The sequence below is a fragment of the Heteronotia binoei genome, chromosome 5 (assembly GCF_032191835.1).
Source record: "Heteronotia binoei isolate CCM8104 ecotype False Entrance Well chromosome 5, APGP_CSIRO_Hbin_v1, whole genome shotgun sequence".
Classification (NCBI taxonomy): domain Eukaryota; kingdom Metazoa; phylum Chordata; class Lepidosauria; order Squamata; family Gekkonidae; genus Heteronotia; species Heteronotia binoei.
Window position 1 is genome coordinate 50,310,415 of NC_083227.1, and position 17,770 is coordinate 50,328,184.

At 45.5% G+C, this 17,770-nt stretch overlaps 1 protein-coding gene across 20 annotated transcripts in view; it reads right to left on the reverse strand.

Annotated features, from left to right (window-relative positions):
- CADPS (calcium dependent secretion activator) overlaps positions 1-10,152 on the reverse strand; it is a 625,900-nt gene extending 615,748 nt beyond the window's left edge. For 8 of the 20 annotated variants that reach the window (XM_060239431.1, XM_060239440.1, XM_060239435.1 and 5 more), the window contains exon 1: positions 9,641-10,150. In XM_060239431.1, coding sequence (XP_060095414.1) covers positions 9,641-10,000 — 360 coding nt within the window. In that variant the 5' untranslated portion in view covers positions 10,001-10,150. Of the gene's footprint in view, positions 1-9,640 lie in introns of all 20 variants that reach the window. The other 12 variants (XM_060239444.1, XM_060239439.1, XM_060239437.1 and 9 more) reach the window with 5 other exon arrangements.
- Positions 10,153-17,770: the final 7,618 nt, after the last annotated feature.

Here is a 17,770-nt window from a genome sequence, read left to right on the forward strand (position 1 = left end):
TTGTCTTTTTGAGTCCTAAAGGTCACGTTCCACTAATTAGTCTTGCTCATTTCCCATTTGATAATCTGTTTCAGGACATGTTCTGTGTAACTCCTACACTTGCATACTATTAATAAAAATAGGAGCAAATCCAATAGAAGAAGTCACCTTTCTCATTTTTTTTTTCCTACCAGAGTGGTGGTTATGATAGGGTTGCCAACAAGCTGGGAGAAAAATAACCTGTCCCTTTCATGGAATGGAAGTAAACTACATCACCTGGCAAATAACATCCTACTAAGCCTTGATTAAATGGACAGGGCATTTCCCTCCCAAGCTGGTTAGCAAACCTAAGAGTAGATGATGAATGCTATAAAGCCACTTTATGTGGCAATCTCAGAGATTTCCACACCTCTTATTGCTTTTGTATTTGTCATCAGTGCTTAACCAAAGTGAATTCAATTATATTGCAGTTCTAACAGCATTTTACAGTTTGTTCACATCATGCTTTTCAACCTGATGAAACAAAAGCACTTCTTTCTACCCAACAGAAGGTAGGCATAAAGATGGCATTATATCATTGTCCATCAGAACATCTGCATCTATAGCATTTTATCCCAGCCTTCCTCACAAGAGCTCAGAGCAGTGCATCTGCTCCTCTTTTCTTCATTTTACTATCACAACAACCCTATGAGGTAGGTGACGGTGTATGTGAGAGAGTGATGCACCCCAAGTTCATCCAGCAAGCTTTATGCCAGAACTGAACCTAGGTCTAGATCCTAGCCTAATACCTTAACCTCTATATTGCCTTGGCTCTCATAGAACTACCAGAATAAGAATTGCTTTGGAGGAATGGATTAGTCCAGTGGCTGGTCAGGGATCTTTGGAATCACATAAGCAGAACGTGATAGTAGGGTTGCCACCCTCCAGGTGGCACATGCAGATCTCTTGCTATTACGATTGATTTTTAGAATATCAAGATCAGTTTCCCTGGAAAAAATGTCTGCTTTGGAGGGTAGAACCAAACCCCAACCTCCCCAGGTTCCACCTCCAAAATCTCCAGGCATTTTCCAACCCAGAACTGGCAACCCTACATGACAGTGAAGACCATTTCCTCTTGCTTCCTCCACTGTATGGTACTCAGCACCATCCTATTCTGCTTATGAGTTTCCAGAGGCATCTGGTTGGCTACTGTTGCAAACAGAATGCTGGATGAAATGGACCTATGGGTGAAATTAGCAAGACAACACTCAGGTTCTTATAAACATTGATGTTATCATGCTTAGAAGCTCCACTTAGCTAGCCATCGAGAGGTCCATCCTCCTTGAACCTTTTAAATCTAAGCTAATGGCATTGAGTAGTGCAATCCATACATTGATTCTGCATTGCATACAAGAGTACTTCTGTTCATTTGTCCTGAAACCACCATAGATCTATCTGTTGAGAATGACTAAATTCTAGTCTGTCCATTTGCTCCACACCAATGCATCCTTCTTTGGTTTTTTTTCTGAACTAAAAGGCCCACCATACCTGAGCTTTACCTTTATCACATGAGCTACAAAAGTTGCAGCAATGAGCCATTAAAATGACCTAGGAGACAGAGTATTCTTTTTTATGAAAGAAAGCAGTATTCTGCTGCATTACGGATTTATATAATGGAATTACACTTTTATTTTTCAGTCTCCTTCCTAGTATACCCACCACTGGATTTGTTTTTTACCTACCTCCATGACACACTGAACTGAGGTCTCCAGTCTGATGAGAGCCCACAATATCTATCTGCTTGGATAGTCACAGCCCATTTAGACTCCACCCCCTGCACCATTAATTCCTATGTGCATCACAGCTCTTATTCTCCAGTTTGCTGTTTTGTTGTTCACATATATAGCCCAAGGAGATCCTATTGGAGCCCAGTACAGTAAGCTTGGGATATAACCATATTGAATAATTTGGTGTTGTATGCCAGCATGGGCTATCCTCCAGCTTATTCCTGATCACTAATAAAGAAGCAGGGCTTTTATTTGAGCATGTACGCACAGGAGTGCAGTTCTGGCTGGCATTGTGGCCTACAATGCTCCCTCTAAACTGTGGAGTCTTGTGAGCAAAAATTCTACCTTGTAAGTTACTGGCATTAAAGTTGTGAGCTACTGCATAAATTAGTTTGCTCTGGGGCCATCCTTCCTGAGCTAAGACAAAAATAAGTAGGCCAGAGGCTAAAAAATGATGAACTAGCCCACACTAACTCAGCTTAGAGGGAACCTTGGTGGCCTAATATGCAAATAAGTCCCTGCTGGGGATTTTCTACAAAAACAGCACAGTGAATTAAGTCTGCAACACTTCCCAAAACAAGTTCATGACTACACAAATAAATTACACATCTTTCTAGGATGGAGCAGCCAGACATTTGAAGGCATTCATGGATGATGCAGCAAGAAGCCAACACAGCAGGAGGCAACTGACAATTCTCCCAGTCATAGTTCCTTGCAACACAGAACGCGAGCATCCTTGTCTGTGCATCCAAGCTGGTAACTGGGTCTCATCCCTAACCAAAAGCTTTCTCTGCTTCTGAGGGCCCACCTGACTCTCCAAAGTGGGAGATGCTGGCCCCCTGCGAAAGAGAGCCAATTTGGTGTAGTGATTAAGTGTGCAGACTCTTTATCTGGGAGAACCACTCCTCCACATACAAATGCTGGAGTGACCTTGGGTCAGTCATGACTCTGTAAGAACTGTTCTCTCAGCCCCACCTACTTCACAGGGTCTCTGTTATGTGGAGGGAAAAAGGAAAGGAGATTTTAAACTGCTCTGAGACTCCAAGTGAAGGATGGGGTATAAATCCAATCTCTTCTTTTTAAAGGGAATGTTGAATGCTCCTCTCTTTTGGCTAAAAGGCTCTCTCAAAGTATTCAGCCATTGCAGCTATAGCTGGGCCCATCCTGATAGAAACACTTCCAGGGAGTTCTTTCAACACTGTGAAACTAGGCCCAGCAATAGGGTTGCCAACCTCCAGATGGAACCTGAAGATCTTCAGGAATTACAGTGGTTCTCCTGGCTATAGAGATCTGTTTTCCTGGAGATAATGGCTGCTTTGAAGTGTGAAATCTAGGGTATTATACTCTACAGAGATCCCTCCCCTCTCCAAATGCCACCCTTCTCAGGCTCCACCCCAACCTCAAAACATTTCTGAATGCAGAACTGGCAATCTTACTTAGCACACTTGATATTCTATGTCTTCTCCTACTATGGCTCTGGAGAATTCCTTACCATTCAGTGCTCCCCTGGGGACTTTGGGAGTGGAGCCAGGAGAATTTGGGAGAGGAGCCAGGAGACACTGGGATGGAGCCAGGAGCAAGGTTGTGACAAGGGAGTTCTGGCCATCACATTTAAAGGAACCACATACCTTTTAAATGTTTTCCCTCCACTGGAAATAATGAAGGATAGCGGCACCTTCTTTTGGGGCTCATAGAATTGGACCCCCTAGTCCAATCATTTTGAAATGTGGAGGGTATTTTAAGGAATGGCATCAGATGCTATGCTGCAAATTTGGTGCCTCTACATAAAAAAAAAAACACTTCCAGAGCCCCAGATACTCACAGATCCTCCATTATACCCTATGGGAATCATTCTTCATAGGGAATAATGAAATGCCCAGCAGACATTTCCCTCTCCCCCCCCGCCCACTTTCTGATGACCTTGAAGTGGGGGGAGGACCTCCAACCGGAGGATCCCCTGCTCCCACCTGGGGTTTGGCAACCCTAGACTAGGAGAGATGGGGTTTTTCTGTGTGTGTTTAATTCTCTTTGCTCTTATAACTGCTCCAGTAGAGTCACCAGAGCCTTTGACAAGCATCATGAAGCAAACACATCCCTTACTGCCTTTTCAGGAAGTTGCTGTCAACACCCATGTGAGTCCCGCACAGAGAAGGAGCAGCTTTGTACCTTCCAGTCCCCAGTTCCTGATCAATAAGTCAAAGGGAGAGGCTCTCCCTTAACCAGTCATGCGTCAGTGTGCTCACCTGCCAAAAACTGCCTTATTCCATATGCAAAGTTGGCCCTGGTAAATTTGGATGGTGGAGGAACGACAGTGGTATGTTGGGGGGGGGGGCGAACTCAAGTGAGTTCTGAGCTGCCTCAAAGTGCTAAAATCTCTGTCAACAGTTCCCACAGATCTGGAACAAATGAGTCATTTTAATGTAGGAAAGCAAATCCATTTGCAAAAAGCAATCTGTCTTGATGAGAGGCACACGTGCTAGTATCACAACCACTGGTTTTTTAATTTAAAAAACACAAACAAACTTGAAAATAACCATTCCAGTTGCCGAAATCTAGATATATTTATGTCTATTACAACAGGCCATGAACTCCATTCAATCCTCCTTTTAATCTCCCAATGATTAAAGAACTGCCAATTCATGAAACAGAAATACAAACACACACAGTGGCTTTATCACAATTAGCTGTAATTCTACGGAGTTGTCCTGAGATGCAAATATCAGGTAAAGTGTTTAAGCTATGGGGGATTTTGCCTACATAGCGGCATGAGCTGGGATTCTCTCACTCAACCATCATGAAAGTACTAATTTAAGAAAAATATACCCCTGGAGATACTAAAGGCAGACAGCTGAAATTCCTCTTCTCAAAACTAGTTCTGAGATACTAGATAATTTTATTTTTTCTCTTTCACATTAACACATTCAAGATTCAGGTTTGATTTTGTCTATTAAAAAAGGACATGAGCTCACGTTTACTGAATCTCAATCTCTTTACTCACAAATGCACCCCTTTTCTTTTCTCTTTTCTCTCTCTCTGCCTTTTTAGGCAGTTTTTGTCACATTTCCCCTGCTTTGAGTTACACAAATGTCTTAGCATTTAAACCAATCTACCACCCATTATCTTCTTTATGGTAAAATCAACTTACAGGCAAACATTTTACCTAAATGCGACTGGTTTTACATATTAAATAGGAGCTAAAGCAGCTTGTTGCCTTGAGAGCCAGTTTGGTGTAGGGTTAAGTGTGCGGACTCTTATCTGGGAGAACCGGGTTTGATTCCCCACTCCTCCACCTGCACCTGCTGGAATGGCCTTGGGTCAGCCATAGCTCTGGCAGAGGTTGTCCTTGAAAGGGCAGCTGCTGTGAGAGCCCTCTCCAGCCCCACCCACCTCACAGGGTGTCTATTGTGGGGAGAGAAGATACAGGAGATTGTAAGCTGCTCTGAGTCTCTGATTCAGAGAGAAGGGCAGGGTATAAATCTGCAATTCTTAAATTCTTCTAAAATTCATATGGGAGGTTCCACATTCAGCCTTCAATGTTTACATACAGCAGACTCTCATGTAGATGCCCCATGGAGCTTCTGCCCAACAAGAGGAGGTTATATTGGGACTGATGAACCAATGCCTTATTCAGTATAAAACGGCTTTATGCGCTCATACGTAAACACCATCTTTAAAAAAAAAATGCAGTGCCTTTCCTTCTGTTTTTTGAGGCACAACATTCAGTGAAATCTGATTGATTTCTGCTGAATAAATAATTTCTTTTCCCTACAGTATACAAAGTAACATGATCTTTTTCAATATCCTTCGAATAGCCTGGTTCAGCAAATAATTAATATTCCCATTTTACAGATAGCAAAGCAGGATGAATGGCCCATGGCCATTCAGTAAATTCTTAGCTGAGCCGGCATTTGAATTCCTGTCACTCCCATCAGAGCTCACAATTTCTAATCCTTCCTCCACCTTCAAATTAAGTTTTCTTTGCACAACCTATAGAACATCTGATCTCCAACTTTCTTTTCTGGAAAATTTGTAAGGCATTGGGGGTAAAAATAGACAACATGTAAAATGTCTGCAGCTTGCAATAGAATGCAATTTCCAAGACCAAAGCACAAAACATAACCTCCACTACCATCAGCAGAGCCCACCCAGCTAATAAAGTGTGCAAGTTTTTGACCTTCCACACAGCATCAAACTCTTCCCTACAGCTGTGTTGCCCTGATATTCTTTTCCACCGCCTTATGCTTTGATGGGCTAATAATAGCTTTGTGGCGTGACAGAACTTAAATGAATGTCATTCCCATCGATATGTCCTCTAGACTGTGGTCTAGAAAGGTCATTTGTCCAACTGGAGCCATTTGGGGTCCCTAAAGCTTTCCTTTTAATAAACCAGATTAAAAAGAAGCTGACCCAAAAAAGACGGCAAAAATAGACCGTTTTGAGGGGGGGGGGGACCCACATCATGTGAGAAGTTGGCTCGGCTGGCTACAGAACAATAAAGGCAGCAGCTGCTATGGAGTTGCCTGGTTTCCCTGACAAACCACACAACCCCAAACGAGTTTGTCATGTTTGTCTAGCTGATAAATGACCATGCCCTTATAATTGAAAATGTCAATAGCAATCCTTTTCATTGGCTGCCAAACTGTATTGCCTAACTCCAGGCCCACCTGAGCCCCCCTTCTGCTTCCTTCCTGTGGGTTTGCACTTTGCTGGAACACTGGCAAAACAATCCTAAATAGCATTCAATCCATTTAAAGCCACTGATCTCAATGGACTAAGAATGGAGTAACTCAGAACAGGATCACACCGTGGGTTGCTGTGTATCGTAGCATTGCTTTTGCAAATATATCCAGCAGGTAACGACAGTGCTCTTGCTGAACATTTTCTCAGATCATAGTAAGCTAGTTTTTCATTCAGAAATGCAGAAGTCTCTGGTCAAAAAGGCCTCAGTTGCACTCTAATTTTCTCTATCATCTAAGGATCTTATTCCCCCAGCTCCCAGGCCATTTCATTATGAATAGCACTACTGATCCTGGACGGAATACTCCAAGGCTTCAGTTCTGCAGCCTTCCTTTACAGGACTGTGTTTGCTCCTTTCTTTCAGCATATCAACGTGCTGGTCACAATGACCCACCAGTCAGTAAATGTGAATATCATAAACTGAAGTTTACTTCAATGATAGCAATCCAAGAGTCAAAGTGCTGGTTTAATTGCTCTATGAATGACTGTGCTTCAGAAGCAAAACCTCACAGCACAACTCAGAGCCTTTAATTCTGTGGGAGTTTTGCAGCAAACAGTGAGAAACAGACTTTGGGTGAATAATAATAATAATAATAATAATAATAATAATAATAATAATAATAATAATAATAATAATAATAATAATAATAATCCACTTCCTCCTGGAGGGCTCAGGGAAGCATACAACATCAATTAGACTACAAATGTTTAAAGTACAATATAAAGTACAATATAAATAGTTAAAAAGTAAAAACAGTACATTGCAATGCACATAAGTATGTTACTGAGTAACTGGGAGTTTCACTGCCTAGTTCCATGGAATCGAAACTGACTTCTTAGCCAAAGGTTGTATGCATATGTCCCACAAAGTCCTGTTCAACTTTGCGGGGATACTTTCCAAGTAATCACATTCAGGATCAGGCTACACATCACACAACGTTGTGTGCTCAGGTTGAGAAGCTAATAATTTTGGACATGCCTCTAAAATGCCCTGAAAACTCCTGCTTTGACAGGAACTGGCCAGCTGATCTTGGAAAAGTCACTTCCCAGCTCTTGGCCTCAGTTCCCTGTCTGTAAAATCAGGGTATCTGTGACGCCATAAGGAGTTATTCACCAGGACAAACAAATTAACCAACAGTAATAAAGCCACCCTGAGCCTGCTTCGGCAGGGAGGGTGAGATATAAATAAAAAGTATTGTTATTATTATTAACTTCTTCTATTAAACATGTTCAGTGATAACTAGACAATGCATTCGCACTCGATGTAGAGTAATGATCACCGGATCAATTAGTCCCTGTTTGAAAAACTAGGATAGCAATAGAGTAAGTAAATGGAAGTAAAGGACTTTAATTCCCCTTTCAATGTACAAAAACTTAATGGTACATATGAAACTGCTTAAACTGAGTCAGACCTTGGTCTATCGAGGTCAGCAGCATCTTCTCTGACTAGCAACAGCTCTCCAGCATCTCCAGAAAATTTCATGAACATCACCTACTACTTGATCCCTTTAACTGTAGATGCCAGGGACATAACCTGGGACCCTCAGCATGCAAAGCAGATGTTCTATAACTAAACCCCAGCCCCAGCAGACTGTTTTATTACAGTGTGTGTGTGTGGGGGGGGATGCATGTGCATTTAATAACACGCAACAATTCAACCCTAAAGTGTGAGTTCTGCAGTGTCTCCTTCCCTTGGTCTAAGAATTATGCAGAAGTCATCTGCTACACTGTTTCCAAAAGACAAAAAAAAAAGACAAGCAAAGAAAGTAAGCTGAACTTAGCGTGAAGCATGTTAGGGTATTGTTAGACTTCAAACGCTGCACCGAGCAGGCTTATAGCTAGGGCTTCTCCAGCAGGGACACAAAAGCTTTGATGCAATAATTGCTTCTTGCAGTTGCACAAGCACGGCAGGCAACTGGGCCAGCATAACCTTTGCTCGGATCTCTTGGAGAGCAACAGCTTGGCTGCTTCTCCCAGACGGGTGCAGCACTAGTCACCTTGGACGGAGGGGGAGGGGGGAAAGTGGAGTGAAAAACGCAGGGGAGAGCGAAGGAGCCCTGCAGGACTTGAGAAAGATCTTTCTGTAATCCCCTTCTCTCTCCCACCCCCCACCTTGTGGATGATTTTATTGGAAATGGACAGGCCCCTCTGGCAACAGCCGCAATTACATAAGGTGCAAGGGGAAAGTCGCCAAGAGAAGATACAGATCATCTGACCGGAGAAGGGACTTTTGTCCTTTGCCAGCGTTATCACAACCCAGGCAGGAAAGTAATGCCAAGACTTTTTAAAAAAAATTACCCTGGGCTGCATTAGGGTTTCATTTTTCCCCTCCTCTTTTTTTGGGGGGGGGGATTCTGCTAAATTGCCTGTGTTTTCTCTCCTGCTGGGAGGGCGGCCACTGTCCTCTGTCCTGAGGCATGCCAGGCCTCTTCTCCTGTCCTCCTCACGTCCTTCCTGCTCCCTCACCTCTGGCTGCTGCATTTGACTGTTGCAGACTGCTCCCAGACTGAGCTTGGTCAGCCAGTTTTCCCCTCTGTAGTGTAGTGGATGAGGGGCTGGACTTCATCCAGGGCTGACCTAGGCTCCAAAGCCAACTGTCCTACAAGCAAGTTCCTTCTCTGTCAGTCTAGATGACTAAGAACAACCCTCCCCGAAAGGCTGGCTGGAAGGAGAATTGGTCCTCAACCAATTTCACACTAGACTTTTAATCTTGGTTTAACTCTGTCCCCAAGCTGACATTCTACACTAAAATCATAGTCATAGTTGCTCTGATTCTATGATTCTAGTGTAGAATGTCAGTTTGGGGACAGAGTTAAACCAGGATTACAGCTCTAGTGCGAAATCGGTCCTCTCTGCTCTCAATGCACATTTCCGACTAGAGAGACCACCCCCAGTCTGAATGCGAATCCACCAGTGTTTCTGCCCACTAGGGGACAGGCAAACTTGCCTGGGAAGGGGCCCGGTTTCCATCACTTGGACCCCCTCAGCACCTCCTGTTAGGAACTTTGAGTAGCAGTATTAACTCCATCTGGAGGGTTGCCTCTCCTCTCAGTGCCAAGCCTCCCCACCCTGTGCTGCTGGTCTCCAACCCTCTCCCATATTAGTCCTTTCTGCAGGTCTCCTTCCTTCCATTGTCCTCCCCAGCGGGGCTTTTTTACCTTCTGCTGCCTCCGGGCCATGTCAGTGGGCTGCTTAGCATTGAAGGGGTAGGCGATGCACCTCATTACGAAGACGTAGAGCTGCAGCTTCTTCTTCCTCTCCTCTTCCTCCTTCTGCAGCCTCTCCAGCTCTTCCTTCTCCTTCTCGCTCACCACCGAAGGGCTCGGGCTGGAAGGCCGGACACTGCTCCCACTCCGGCTGCTGGGCTGCAGCCCCCCACCGCCCCCGCCCCCCGAGCTTTCGCTGGTCCGGCTGGGTGAGAGCCGTGCCCCCGAGGCAGCCGGGGCCAGCACCTCCTTGCTGCTCTCCTCTTCCACGATCTCATCCGATTCTTCCTCGCTGGACGACGGGTCCAACATGTTGGTTGCCGCAAATCCTCCTTCGCCCGCAGCTCTAAGATGAAAACGACAAAAGAATTAAGGGGGAGCAGGCAGGTGGTGTGGTGGTCGCGGCGGCGGCACAAAAGCCAAGCTTCGAGGTACTTCCAAGATACCCTCCCTTCACCGGCTCATCTGCCGAAGGATGCTCGACAAAGGCGACCACCACCCCCCTCCTCTGCCCGCCGAGCTCAAAGCAGCCCTGATGGATCACGAAACCCACGGGGGACGCGAGCTCGGGAGAGGACACGGCGGAGGAAGGATGCCCAAGAACGCGCGAGCTGTCGATGCAGCGGCGAGCAAGGAAAGGAGGCACGGCCGTCTTCCCAATTGGGGCGAGACCGCAAACGAGCGCTTACGTGGGTTGACGGCTTTAACTCTCGCCTGCCCGCGGCTGCTCCTGGCTGCTGCCGCACCGAAAGAGAGGCGAGCGTCAGGCTCCAAAGGCTGCTCCGCCGGCTCACATCCAGGGAGGCGGCCTCTCTGGTCTGCACTTCCAACGAGCGAGCGATGAACGCGGCCACGCCGACCGCGGCCCTGCGGTTCCTCTCCGGCTTCGCCCGGTCCGAGCCAATGGAGCGGCAATGCGAGAGGAGCTGACCAAGGTGCTAGTTTGGAGCAGCCCAACTACAGATGCATTGAAAGCCGCCAGAGCAGCGGCGGCAGCAGCAAAACTGCCCACCCCTGTCTGCGCACGCGCAGTACGCCTTTCTCCTCCTCTTCCTCCCTCCCCCACCCCTATAACAGCGAGGCACATGACCATTGGGGAAACTGAAGCTCCGAAGAGACTGCTGCTGCCCGTACTCCGGGAGCTCTCCTCCCCATCGCTTGCTCTTCCACCGGGCTGGCGCGGCGTTTTTCTTGGGCTGATTTCTTTCCTGCCTCGCTTAACCTCGGGTCGCAGGGCGGGGCGCAGGAAGGCTGGAGCGCGTTTGCGAAGGAAGGCCGGCGGGATGTGTGCGGGAGAAAGGCGAGAGGGAAGAAAGGGGAAGCTCGGCAGGCGCCAGGCGGGGATGGAGGGAAAGAGACCATCGTTGCAAGGGGGAGAGAAAAAAGGGGGAGGGGGCGTGGCAGAGGGGAAAGGGCAGGAGCAGCACAGGAGGTTACAAGAGGCTGGGAAGGGAGAGGCGGTTGCGTTGGCGGCGGCGAGGCAGGCATATCCGAAATAGAGCGGGTGCCATCAGATCTTAATGCCATCCTTTATGACGGACAGAGCAGAAAAGAAGAGCTCAAGAGAGCGAAGAGAAATCTTTTTTTGGGGGGGGGGGTTGGATTCGCTGTTCTGCTACGATTGGAGCAGGTATGCCAAATGATACATTTGTGGAACAGGTAGTGAACAAAAGAGGCACCTTCTTCCCAGGGGTGAGAAAGCGTTTTGCAAAGGAAAACGGTCGTTTACTCCAGAGTAGGGCCACGTAAAAGGAAGAAATTTAAGAGCGGGACCACCTGAATTAGAATAAAAGCTTAAATTGAGTTTTCAGGGAAGCCAAATGAAGAACTGGTGTAGCTTGGTGCCTAAAAGTGTAAACAGTCCGCCAATTCAAGTCTTGCTTCATGGACAGCTAAGGCAGGCTGTTGTCGGTCAGCATCTGAAATACAGGTGTGGTTGCTGACCTCCAGATGGGGTTTAAAGATCTCCTGGAATTACAACTGATCTCCAGACTGAGATCAGTTTCCTTGGATAATATGGTTGCTTTGGAGGGTGGACTCTAAAAGGCACCTCTGAGCCAGTGGGCACCTTTGACATTCTGGCGCCACAGGGTGGACATAGCCACAAAATGACTGCCACAGAATAACTTCTACAGTTTACCTTCAGTCACACAGTAAAGATCCTTCTGCTGGGTGACAGCTGCTGCCAAAACAATGTTTTTTTTAAACTGTCCAAGCAATCAAATGTCTAGTGCCCAATGAGCCCACATGACCCCACTTACTTTCTAAAAACACTTGGTGGGCACTAGGAAAGATGTTGGCAAGTGCATTGGAGACCCCTACTCTAGGACATTATACCCCACTGAGGTCCCTCCCCTCCCTAAACCCTGCCTCTGGCCTCCACTCCTAAATGTCCAGGAGTTGGCAACCATAAATACAGGTACAATATCAGTCTATCTAGAAGAAGAAAACGAGATTGGATTTATACCCCTCCCTTCACTTGGAGTCTCAGAGTAGTTGACAGTCTCCTTTCCTTCCTCTCCCTACAACAGACACCCTGTGAGGTAGGTGGGGCTCAGAGAGCTCTGAGAGAACTGTGACTGAACCAAGGTCACACCAGCAGCTGCATGTGGAGGAGTGGGGAATGAAATCTGGTTCTCCCAGATTAGAATCCAGGTTAGAGAGCCAGTTTGGTGTACTGGTTAAGTGTGCAGACTCTTATCTGGAGAACCGGGTTTGATTCCCACTCCTCCACTTGCAGCTGCTTGAATGGCCTTGGGTCAGCCATAGCTATCTCAGGAGTTGTCCTTGAATGGGCAGTTTCTGTCAGAGCCCTCAACACCACCCACTTCACAGGGTGTCTGTTGTGGGGGGAGAAGATAATAGGGGATTGTATAAATCTGCACTCTTCTACTCTTCTTCTTAACCACAACACCAAACTGGCTCTTGAGATACTAGGTATCTAGATAATAGGTATGTTGACAGATAGATGTGCTGAGTACTATTATCAAATATGCCATGCCAGCAGTGAGCTGGACTCAATACCAAACATTAGTTCCACAAGCTTTGGCCTTTTCACTTAGCCTAGAAGATAATTTCATAGCAGAAAAAGAAGGGGGGGGGGAATCAGTAATATTCTTTCTTGAGTGTGTCTTTCCAGTAAAAAGGCCGAGATCAAATTAATTCCATCCAAGCAGTGAGGATACAGTGAATCCATTATGAAATCTGATATTTGATGAAGCTTTTGTTAGATTAGCTTAATAAATGTCAGAGTAGGGGCACGATTTGAACAGCATTAGCAGGAGGTGAGGATTTCTGAGGGGTTTTGCCCCTTGTCTTCATGGATGAACAGCCCGGTTAGTCACGGTCTTCATACTATCCTTCCCTCTTAAGCTCTTGGTTGCTCAAGTTCCTACTAAGCTAAAAACTGCAAAAGAATCTTGCAAAATTTTGAGCACAATCCTAGGCAGGGTTACTCCAGTCCACTTCTGCATAGGATTCTTTTGATAGTTCTGAAATTATAAGGGAGTGATCCTGGATTTATCTTAGCTAAGGATGGTGACTAAGCCCTGTGCTAATGTGTGTGTGTATGTGTAATGCAGACAGCCAACTTGGTGTAGTGGTTAAGAGTGCGGGACTCTAATCTGGAGAACTGGGTTTGAATCTCCCCTCCTCTATACAAAGTCAGCTGGGTAACAGTTCTCTCAGAGATCTCTTAGCCCCACTTACATCACAAGGGGATGTTGTGGGGAGAGGAAGGCAAAGCAATTGTAAAGCACTCTTTTCAAGGCAAATTTATTAAGCAGAGGTGGCTTTCCATTGCTGCCTTCTGCAAAGTCTTCCTGGGTGGTCTCCCTTCCAAGTACCAACCCTGCTTAACTTCTGAGGTCTGATGAGGTCACATTGTTCTGTGCCATCATATCTTAATGCCATCCCACTGTCCCCAGGAATATGCTGGCACCAAGGCACACTGCATGAGCATTGGACTGGCCGGCACCAGGCTAAACACTACCATAGAATGTACAGAGAATGAACAGCCATACCTACCCCTACCTCCTATCGCACCCAACAAGCCCCAGGGCAGCTTATTTATTTCTTTTGTAGAATGTTTATTAGCTGCCTTTCTGCCTTACAGGAATTCAAGGCACCCTCCGATGCAAGCAGCAATAAAGCAGAAGAACAAAGATAAAACCAGTAATACAAATCAGTAATTTAAATCTGCCAGTAAGCAGCAGAACTGAAATTAATTGAATGCCATCATGAACAAAACCATCTTCAGCTGCTTTCTAAAGGTCAGGAGTGAAGGGGTGACAAAACAAACTGATATTCCTGATGTAATTGACACTCTGTTTCTGTGGTAATTCTGAAAGGTCTTTAGGTGGTTCCGATCTCTGGATTAAAATGGTGAAAATGAGGTTTAATTACTGCTTATTGTATGTGTCGAGATTAGTGTTTATGTATTTTGGTTATTTTACTGTTTATTGATATTCAAGGCTTTTTTGTAGCAGGAACTCCTTTGCATATTAGGCCACACACCCCTGATGTAGCCATTCTCCAGGAGTTTACAGAGCTCTTAGTACAGGGCCTTCTGTAAACTCCAGGATTGGCTACATCAGGGGTTGTGTGGCCTAATATGCAAAGGAATTCCTGCTACAAAAAAGCACTGTTGATATATCTCATCTTGTTTTACTTGTTGTGAGAAAATGCAATAAATGTTTTTTTTTTAAAAAAGAGTGAAGGAGCCGAGTTGACCTCCCTAGGGAGGCAGCCATAGCTGAAAGGACAGGATGTGCAACTTGGGGCACTCTGACCTCAGGTTGTGTGGTTTTATGGAGGAGGTTGGTGATGGGAACTATAGAGACCCAACATTTTGCACAAAAGGAAGAAATTGCCTTATGGCTGCTTGATTTCCTGCTAAAGTGCTTGGGGAGCATTTAATAGGCAATTGCTGAATACTTAGCTCTCCCCCCACTTTAGATAAAAGAGCCAATCAGGTCTGAAGCTTGGGCCGTTTTCGCACTCACGTTTTACTGGCGCCACGACCCTCCTCACGCCGGCGAATCTGCATGGATTTCGCACCAGAAGCGCCGGCGCACCCAGAAGCGCCGGCTACTTCCGTCGCTAAGCCAGCGCAAACGGAAATCGCAAAGATGCAGGAAAACGTTTGCGCTGGCTTAGCGACGGAAGTAGCCGGCGCTTCTGGGTGCACCGGCGCTTCTGGTGCGAAATCCATGCAGATTCGCCGGCGTGAGGAGGGTCGTGGCGCCAGTAAAACGTGAGTGCGAAAACACCCTTGGTGATTCCAGGTTGGAGCTCAAGACAATAATGGAGGTGGTGGTGGAGGAGGAAGCTTCAGAAATCTGGTCCTCATACCTGCTGCTTAAGAATTTAACCTTCCCTGTCCCCCCTTACTTCCTGCCTAGCCTTTCTTTCTTATGCTCATTCATTCCTGTTGCTATCTCTGTTGAGGAAACAAGAATACAAGTTAACTATGTATGTAGTCCATAGTATAGAATATAAAGGTATCCCTGAGGAAGAAACTCTGATCACAAAAGATACTGATCTTCAATGCAACTTTGAAAGAAGTAAAAAGCTTAGCGGCTGCCCATTCTTGTAATGCAACAGGGAAAGGGGCTGCAATTATACACAGACTAGACTAGCAATAATTTTTCTTAATAGCTAATTGTGTAATTATGTGTTATAGCAGATACATGAAAACACCAACTATTCTTTCCTTGAGCAGGGAGCCATATTAGACTGTTGCAGAAAAGCAGCAGTACCTTAAAGACTAACAGATTTCATGTGGAAAACACTGAAATGGACAGCAGACCAGTTCATCAGATGCATGAAGTGTTGACCTCACTTGACAGATGTAGATCTCCTGCTGCATGATGAAAATATGTTAAACTGGTTATCTCCTGACAAAATGTCCATTTACTTAAAAATTATAAATAAAATACACACAAACATGCATATGGGTGGGGAGAATTTAAGCAGTAGGCTTCAAATGCTAAGGGCACACTAGATTTGTGACATTTGCATGCAAATCCCAAATCCATGTAAGGTAAGACTTATCATAGTTGATAACGCCTGGCAGCCATGGACTGCCAAGAGGCTGGGGGAGAACAAATAGAAATTGAATTCCAGATGGTGGCAATACTGGTTACTACTGGGGGCGCGGTATAGTGTTTCCTACTAATGATGGAGCAGAATGATCTTTGTCTAACTCTCTCAGGAGCCTAGGTGTGGTATTAGATCTTACTTTCCTGCTGGAGAAACAGGTTAACATTACAGCGCAAAGTGCACATTACTATTTTAATTTGCTGTGGAAACTGTCACTTTGTTAAAATTTGGCTGATCTGGCTACTCGGATCCACGCAATGGTAACTTTTAGGCTGGACTGCTCTGATGTGCTGTGTATAGGACTGCCCCTGAAAATGACCTGGAAATTTCAGGTGGGATAGAATTTCAGCTGGGACCACCTTTGCTCATATACCCCCCTGGAGAGCTTTATGCTCCATAGACCAATATTTGGTGGTGGTCCATGTCTCAAAAGAAGTCCACCTAGCCTCAACCTGGACCAGGGAATTTTCTGGTGGAACAAGCTCCCATTGGAGATCTGTGGGAATTGTTGCAGTTCCACAGGGCCTGCAAGATGGAACTATTCCACCAGGCCTTTGGTTGAGGTGGTGGGCATTTCACCAACATGTGGCCTCCCTGAAGAAATGGCAGAAATCTCCTTTTAACTGAAGATGCCAGGGATTGAACTGGGGACTTTCTGCATGTCAAGCAGATGCTCTGCCACTGAGCCACTCCCTTCCCCATCCTGCTTTCATGCTACTACAGAGGAGAGGACAGAGCTAAGGGCCAGCTTCAAAACGGTGCCACTCAGTTTCTTTCTTTTCCAGTATGGTATAAACCATCACTTGTCAGATAGGATACTGAAATAACTGGCTACGCAGAAGAATAAGTGAACAGAGGTTCTGACATAAAAATGGCAACATTCAGGAATAAATTGCAGCACATCCACCCCCCACCCCCCAAATAGCTGTATGATATGTGTCTGTCAAGTATGGACTATGCTTTATGCATGTGGCAGAACAGGCATTCATCCAGGCATTAAGTTTATTCCATAATTGCAGATTCCATTCCAATAGCACCTTAGAGTCAAACAAGAATTTCAAGACGTAAGTTTTCAAAAGCGTAAACCCTGAAACTAGTTGGTGTCTAAGGTGCTACTGGAGTTGAATCTGTTTGACTGCAGAGCTAGCCCCTCAAACTATCTCTCCCTGCATCTGTTAGTCTTCAGTGTGTCACAGTGCTGCCAATTGATGTGTTTTCTAGCAGCGTTATTTTTGTTGATTTCTGCTCACTCGGAATGTGCTAACGTTTGTAAAAAATTGATTTCCTTTTTTTTCAAAAATGGTTTAATTAAATAGACTCACAGTAGCAAAGAATAATTTACTGTAATCCTATGGCAATTATAATAAAGAAGAAAAGTATTATCCAAAGGAGTCTCAGGGCAGCTCACAGTCTCCTTTCACTTCTCCCCACAACAGACATCCTATAAGGTAGGTTGAGCTGAGTGAGTTCCGACAGAAACTTGCTCTTGAGAGGAACAGCTCTGCAAGAACCTGTGACTGACTCAAGGTCACATCAGCAGGTGCATGTGGTGGAGTGGGGAATCAAACCTGGTTCTCCCAGATAAGAGTCCACACACTTAACCACTACACAAAACCAAAATCTTCCCTGCTATCAGCAACTATCATCTGAAACCCAAATTCCTGTCCATGGTCTTTTGAAGCTAAAATTGAGGATGCCAATTCTAAATTACCTGCATGGTTTCTCTACGTGTGATATAACTCAAGGCCTGCCCCTGTATGCTCTGCTCCCTGACCCTGTAGCTCTCTGTGCCTGCAATATTATTTTACAGGAGTGTTGCCCCTGCATGCTCCACAGCTTGACCCCCAAAATGGTATTTGGTCCTGTTTTTCTCCTACAATGATAAGTATTTCCAATACATTTAAAATGCCTGAATTTAACAACATTGCAACATTTGGGCTTTAATTTGTCAGTAACTTGGTGCTTGCATAGGGGACTACC